We start from the raw sequence: 8,115 nt of genomic DNA on the forward strand, positions 1-8,115 counted from the left end.
CAGTCCTTAACTCCTCTTGTCAACCAGTCGGATTAAATACTAATGTTTTTAAACACTTGGTAATATAAAGTGATTACCAACCCCCAGACTTTCAAACACAGTCATGATGTTTAAACAAACTGAATAATCTCAATTTTTTTTTTGAAATTTCAATGTCATCCACAAAACCTGTTAGAAATTCAAAGCAGACAATTTTGATATGTGATAGTAAACCATTTGGGATTGGGGACGTTCACATCATTTGTACGTTGACCGCGTGGGCTGATCCAGTTTTAGGGTGTCACTGTAGTGCAGTGATTAGCAATATGCGGGTTCAATTCAGCTGCAGTGTGTAAGTACTTTGTACTTTCTCCCTATGACTGCATGGGTTTCCTTCCACACTGCAAAGATGTATAGGTTAGTAAGTTAATTGGTCACATGGATGCAATTGGACGGTGTGGTCTCGTTGAGCTGGAAGGGCCTGTTACTAAGCAGTATCTTTAAATACAAAAACAGAATAAAAACCTCAGTTAAAATTCAGATTTATTGAAGACACCATACTCTTCCTACAAGCTATTGTTAACTCTTTTCTAAATAAAACCAAATTCTTCAAAAGTTATTTAAAACCACACATTACTATCCTGCAGCTGTGGCTTGTAAATGACCAGACCTTGTACATGACCTATAAGTTAGCGCAATTAGAGATTGGCAAGTAGGACGTTGTGGGCGTCACTGAGTCAAGGCTGAAAGATGGTCACAGTGGGGAGCTGAACATCCAAGGATATACGTTGTATCAAAATGGATAGCAGGTAGGCAGAAGTAGTGGGGTGGCTCTGTTTGTGAAAAATGAAACCAAATCCTTAGAAAGAAGTGACATAGGATTGGAAGATGTAGAATCATTGCGGGTAGAGTTAAAAGATTGTGAGGCTAAAAAAGAAGACCCTGATGGAAGTTCAATACTGGCCTCGGAACAGTAGCCAGGATGTGGGATATACGGTAGATTACAACATGTGATAGAAAACTCATATAATGTCAATATTAGTCATGGGAAACTTCAATATGTGGGTAGGTTTGGTGAGTAAGGTAGGCGCTGGATCCTAAGAGAGGAATTTGTAGAATTCCCATGAGGTGGCCTTTTAGAGCAGCTTGTGGTTGAGCCCACTAGGGGAAAGGCAATTTTGGATTGGATTGACCATAAGACCATAAGACAAAGGAACAAGCTGAGGCCATTGGCCCATTGAGTCTACTCCACCATTTCATCATGGCTGATCTATTTTCCCTCTCAACCCCAATCTCCTGCCTTCTCCCTATATCCCTTCATGTCCTGAAGCATCACGAATTATCAACCTCTACCTTATATATAGCCAATGACTTGGCCTCCACAGCCTCATGTGGCAACGGATTCCACAGATCCACCACTCTCTGGCTAAAGAAATTCCTTCTCATCTCCATTAAAAGGATGCTCCTCTATTCTGAGGTAGTGTTCCCTTGTCTTAGACTCACCCATCACAGGAAACATCCTCTACACATACACTCTGTCGAGGCCTTTCAACATTCGATAGGTTTCAATGAGGTCGCCCCTCATTCTTCTGAATTCCAGAGGATGATTCATTTTGAGACAACTAGAATATAAGTGAGAAAATGTAATGCTGAAGCTCTACAAGGCATTGGTCAGACTGCGTGAAGTATTGTAAGCAGTTTTGGGCCTCTTATCTATTAGAGTATATGCTGGCATTGGAGAGGGTTCAAAGGATGCTCAGGAGAATGACTCCAGGGATGAAAGGGTTTAATGGCTCTGGGCCCATACTCCCAAGAGCTTAGAGAATGGAGTGGGGAAATCTCATTGTATCCTATCAAAGGACTAGGCCGAGATAGAATGGAGGTGGAAAGCCTCAGAATAGAAGGATCTCCATTTAGAACTGAGATGAGGGGGTGTTTCTTTATCCAGAGGCTGGTGAATGGGTGGAATTTTTTGCCATGGATTTCTGTGGAGGCCAATTCATTGGGTATATTTTTAGCAGAAATTGATAGGTTCAGGATTAGTCAGGGCATTAAAAGTTACTGGGAGAAAGCAGGAGAATGGGATTGAGAGGAATAATAAATCAGTCATGATGGAACAGTGAGGCAGACTCAATGGGCCAAATGGCCCAATTCTGCTCCTTTGTCTTGTCTTATGTTCTTAAACAAATTCTGATGCCATTAACATTTACAATAACTTTGGTCAAAATCTATTAGCGCCTTCAACATAATATCAACATTCAAGGCTTTTCTGAAAGCCCAATCTTATATTGAAATGCATTGATGCATTCTAACTTAACATAGAACATATAGAACATAGAATAGTACAGCCCAGTACAGGCCCTTCGGCCCACAATGTTGTGACGACCCTCAAACCCTGCCTCCCATATAAGCCCCCACCTTAAATTCCTCCATATACCTGTCTAGTAGCCTCTTAAACTTCACTAGTGTATCTGCCTCCACCACTGACTCAGGCAGTGCATTCCATGCACCAACCACTTTCTGAGTAAAAAACCTTCCTCTAATATCCCCCTTGAACTTCCCACCCCTTACCTTAAAGCCATGTCGTCTTGTATTGAGCAGTGGTGCCCTGGGGAAGAGGTGCTGGCTGTTCACTCTATCTATTCCTCTTATTATCTTGTACACCTCTATCATGTCTCTTCTCATCCTCCTTCTCTCCAAAGAGTAAAGCCTTAGCTCCCTTAACTTCCACACTTTCGCAGAGTCAAACAGGCACTTTGACTCATTTCCCTGTCAGCCTGTCAAAGCTGGTCTCATTTGTCTCTGTTTGACCAATATCATTCTAAGTATTTCCTACCAATGTACCTGTCCAAATATCTATTGAAGCAAGGAAGTTTACTATAGAAATGGGAATGTACTAAACCTAGAAATTCTAAGGTGAAATTTTAGCAGTTCTCAAGTTTGTGAACTGGATTCTGTAGTTCACATTGTGATGTGTTTTTACTTTCTAGTTATTCCTTATTTTGTTCTTATTTTGGGCGATTTCGAATCAGGGTGTCTTGCAAGATAAAGAACACTGAGCAGAACTGAATATGCTTGAATTCCTTCAATTTTGTGTTTTATATCACAAACAAGAGAAAATCTGCAGATGCTGGAAGAAACAAAATGCCGGAGGAGCTCAGCGGGCCAGGCAGCATCTGTGGAAGAAAAAAAGTACAGTCAACATTTCAACCGACACGTCACCTGTACTCTTTACCATAGATGCTGCCTGGGCTGCTGAGTTCCTCCAGCATTTTGTGTGCGCTGTGTTTCATATTCTGAGTATTTTGTTAGTTTTTTTTGTTGCTGTTTACACGATTATTTTTGTATGTTGTGTGTGTGTGTTTGTGTGTGTGTGTGTGTGTGGGGGGGTGGGGGAAGTGTTTGATGCTTTTTCTTTGAACGGGTTCCGTGCTTTTCTTTGTTTCATGGTTGTCTGTGGGGGCAAACCTCTGTGTGTATACTGGATACCTACTTTCATAATAAATGTGCTTCGAGCCTTTGAATTTCACAGATGGTTGAAGTCTTGAGGAATTATGTATATGGTTGCCTTTTGCTGATGGACATTGGTGAATTCATTTCATAGATGGTACCTTCAATTCTGTAAATTCTGTTTGGACTTGGAGGCAATTCCATGTGGCAGAATGAGGCAAGGCAAGGCAATGGGCCCATTGCTAAGAGCGTAGAGAGCATGAAAGGCCTGGTATATTTCGAATTGAAGCTGCAGGGTCCAGACCCCAGCGTGTGTTGATGCTACTGAACACAATGTTTGGACGGATATTTAGAGGCTGAATTGAGGCGGTGAAGTCCAGCGTATCCAGGTGGCAGAACCTGTTGTTCAAACAGAGATTTACACGCTGAATCGAAGCAGTAAAATCAGGATTTTCCAAGCAGCAGATCTGTTGCACGGACAGAGATTTAAGCAATTGCCAGATTGAAAGGGTCAGGGTGTCGAGGCCTGAGGCGAGGTACGGGATGGTTCATGTCGCAGCTCAAAGCGGCAGAACCCAATGTTTGGACGGAGAGTTAAGCGTTGGGCCAGGTTGAAAACTTCATGGCGTGGGGGCCCTAGGCAAGGTGGGGACTGGTTCAGTTTGCTGCTCCATGGCGTTTACTCAGCTTTGGCTGAACTGTGGGTCTCTCTTGCAGACCTCATTTCAGAAACACTATTTGCTTGCAGTTACTGTTTGCATGTTTTTTTTTCATTGTACATTGGGTATTGGACGGTGTACTGTTTTTATGGGTTATTTCATTCTTTTTTATGGGTTCTTTTTTTATCAGCATGATGCAGTTTTTATTCTCTGCACACTAAATGTTAAACGGTCTTCTTTATATTGAGCGTCTTTGTCTCCTGGCTGCCTGTTAGGAGACAAATCTCAAGGTTGTATCATGTATGCATACTTTGATATTAAATGTACTTTGAACTTTGAATTTCTCATGCTTCAGTCAATATTGATTCGTGTTACAATCCATGATGTCACTTACACCAAGGCGTGACATCGTCAGTTCCCAAAAGTTGGAAGGTTTTGGAACTTGGAAAAGTTTTGCAAATTAAACAAGTGGATTCATGTAGTTTGTGGTAACAAACAGAAGTTTCATGTAACATTTCCAATTCATAAGCTCAAAGAATAAGCGTACAAACTACAATTAGAGGACTGTGCTCAATGGAGTGCAAATTATTACAAAACATGTCAGATACAGACAGACAAGTTAGGCCACAGTGAGCTATACACCAAATATCACTGTCAACAATTTTACACTTCATTTAACAAAGCATAGCTTTGTACAGCCATTCACCATCAACAACCAAACAATATTAACAGATAACAAGATAATGTGATCTCAGTTAATGATTTTCTAATAATATTGTAGAATTTCCATTCAATTAATTACAGGAAATCTGGAACAAAATGGTGGTATCATTAGTGGTGACTAAGAACTCATTGTTATTTTCTCTTGTTATTTCAAATCTCAGAATTTGTTGATCTTTCTTTGATTTGTATAGCTTGAACTGATGCACATTCCCATGGCTACACATTTCATTTGGAGTTATGAGTGGAGCCAAAGAAGAAATTGTCTAGCAGGAATTCTACCAGGCAAAGGAAGATGGTGGGAGCAGCGGGAATGACTTGGACCCTGTTAAAGGAAGCCTTGAAGGGCTCACAAGTCATCCTGGTGTGGGGATGGAGGTGCAAAGGGACTGGGCAGCCATGAAAATGAGCCAGATGGGGCCAGAAAACTAAAAGCTGTCAGACTGGGACAGAGGCGTTTCAGGTGTAAATGGGAACAGAATAGACAAGACGAGAAAGAAGAGAGCCAAGGTAGCAAGAAATATTCAAAAAGCCAAGGTCACGGGATAGATCACAGAAGTCTCTGATAAAGACATTGACAGCTAATGACAAAATCAACCATTGGCCTTAATAATTAGCTAAAAAGAGTCAATAAAATCAAACCATCTTCAGGCACTCAAGGAGTGTGTTCCAGGACCCCAGTAGTAGGAGAATATGTCAGTTTGTCCCCTAGGAATGGATAGCCATGGTGCAGACCTCACTTCCACCCCCCCCCCATCCCCCTGCCAATCATTCCTTATTTCTGCTTCAGATTTGCTATCTGGAATTCTCCATGGGTCAAAACCAGGAATCTTTGCCCCTGCCAACCTCACCCCCCACCCTGCCCATACCTCCAAGGGCTACTGATCCACCCCATGGGAAAGCAGGTCTTCCTTATCCATATAAACCAGTTTCAGTTATGCCAGTGTGCTAAGCTCTTGATATAGCTAAGTTTATCTTGGTATATAAGTTTGGTTCTTCAGTTTACAGCAGTGACCTGAAAACTAGGCAAAAGTGGGACAATTCTAATCCTCAATGGCTTCAGAATTCAGCCATGACTGTGACAGTCATTTGATGTCACAAGGCGATTGAAGTTCAGACGATGACTTCACAGTTGTGGTAATTGTGACAAAGGGGAGATGTTGAAATCAGAAAATTGGTACGTGAATCACCAGCAGGGACGGTGGCGGCAAAGGGGAGGCAGGATGGTGAAAGGAGGAAATGACTCCCACCCTCAAATACCTCTTTGTGTATGGGGTAATTTTAGGAGGCTTGCTGAGAATGACTGTCCGCACCAGTGAAGTACGGCAGCGAGCAAATCACTTCCCAGGAAGCCCACTGCTGGATGACCGCTCCTTGAAACAAAAAGTGATTGGCTCTGATGACGGTCCTGTGAAAGTCTACATCAAGGTACACGAGAGCAGCCCACCAATTCTTTGTGCAACAACGCAGCTCCGGAACATGGAACTGATGGACCCCAACTTCAGTTGGAAAGGACCAAGGGGGAAGCAACTCTCCAACAGAGCAGATGTGAAAATATCACTGACAGGGACACTGACCATTGAAAACTTCCATAAGGAATTATCAGGAGTATACGAATGCACTATATATTTCTACAGTCCCAGTACTAAGTCATTGCAGTCGTTGAATCTTAAATATTTCTTGTACGCATACCGGGACCCTAACTATACCTATGAATTTCAGGCTCAGTATCACTCAGCGGACTGCCACAATGCATACAATAGCCTTTACTTAAAGAGGTTGAATACCGCTCTGAACCAGCTGACCACAGATTTGGCCTATACAATTAGTATACATAAGGCAAGGTGCCACACACTCAAAGTGCCTTTTGCTGGCATACAATACGAGCTGTTTCTCACCTTCAAGTTGCATCTTGACATGGAAGAGTTAGACAGCATCTGCGAAAAGAACTTGAAGGAGTGTGATCACAACTTCCGGCTGGAGAAAGTGCGGCACAGGGTGGAGACGTTCTTCGCCAAGCAGGCAGAAACATACCACCAGATCTTTGGCCTGCTGCCTTTTGTCTACTACATTGACGGGACGCTGCAGGTGATCCGTGTCGACCGCTGCAAGCCTGGCTTCGGCAAGGACCACAAGAAGCACCCAATGTGCCCAGAGTGCTGTGTGGTGTGCAGCCCAGGCACCTATGGTACTGGCTATCACGTGAGCTGCCTGCCGTGCAGTGAAGCCCTTCGTTACGGAGAGTCTGAGTGTGATATGGATTGAGTGATTTTCCAGTGCACTTTAGGAATCATTAAAAGCTTGCCCAGTCATTAGAGATGACTACTTAAAAAAAAACTTTGGACAAGCAAGGATCAGGAAAAAAGACCCAGGCCATGAGTACAGAAAGGTGGCATGCTGTATTTTCAATAAAAGTAACGTGCAAGTTGCTTGCTTCTATAAGGTCTGTTGTAGGATTCCATATTGGGATGGAAGAGGGGGGTGAATTTATTTTAAAGAGAAATTGATATGAATTTATGTTTATTGTTGAAATTATTCAATCTGTCTCTTATTCCTGATGAAACAATAATGTTTTGTTAATAAAACTTTGGAATATAATGTTAGTTGGATGGAGTTTTTCCACAGAGTTCACAAAGTCTCAAGTTGCACTCAGTGACCACTTTATTAGGCACAGGAGGTATGACTGTATGTTCATGGTCTCCTGCTGATGTAGCCCATCCACCTCAAAATTTTACACGTTGTGGGTTCGGAGATGCTCTTCTGCACACCACTGTAGTAACTTGTGGTTAAGTGAGTTACTGTTGACTTCATGTCAGCTTGAACCAGTCTGGCCATTGTCCATAGGGTTCAAATTTAAAAGTTCGAAATAAATTCATTATCAAAGTACATATAGGTCACCATATGTACCAGAGCCGTCTCTATTTCCTGAGGAGACTGAGGTCCTTTAACATCTGCTGGACGATGCTGAGGATATTCTACGAGTCTGTGGTGGCCAGTGCGATCATGTTTGCTGTTGTGTGCTGGGGCAGCAGGCTGAGGGTAGCAGACACCAACAGAATCAACAAACTCATTCGTAAGGCCAGTGATGTTGTGGGGATGGAACTGGACTCTCTCACGGTGGTGTCTGAAAAGAGGGTGCTGTTTAAGTTGCATGCCATCTTGGTCAATGTCTCCCATCCACTACATAATGTACTGGGTGGGCACAGGAGTACATTCAGCCAGAGACTCATCCCACCGATATGCAGCACTGAGTGTCATATGAAGCCATTCCTGCCTGTGGCCATCAAACTTTACAACTCCTCCCTTG

General features: G+C 42.7%; 1 protein-coding gene across 1 annotated transcript; it reads left to right on the top strand.

Moving 5' to 3' along the window:
• The first annotated feature begins 6,047 nt into the window (after nucleotides 1-6,047).
• LOC140190582 (zona pellucida-binding protein 1-like) lies at nucleotides 6,048-7,073 on the top strand. Its single transcript, XM_072247267.1, has one exon. It carries the CDS (start codon nucleotides 6,048-6,050, stop codon nucleotides 7,071-7,073), a length of 1,026 nt encoding a protein of 341 aa, XP_072103368.1.
• The last annotated feature ends 1,042 nt before the right edge of the window (nucleotides 7,074-8,115 follow it).

The sequence above is a fragment of the Mobula birostris genome, chromosome 30 (genome assembly GCF_030028105.1).
Source record: "Mobula birostris isolate sMobBir1 chromosome 30, sMobBir1.hap1, whole genome shotgun sequence".
In the NCBI taxonomy this organism is placed as follows: Eukaryota; Metazoa; Chordata; class Chondrichthyes; order Myliobatiformes; family Myliobatidae; genus Mobula; species Mobula birostris.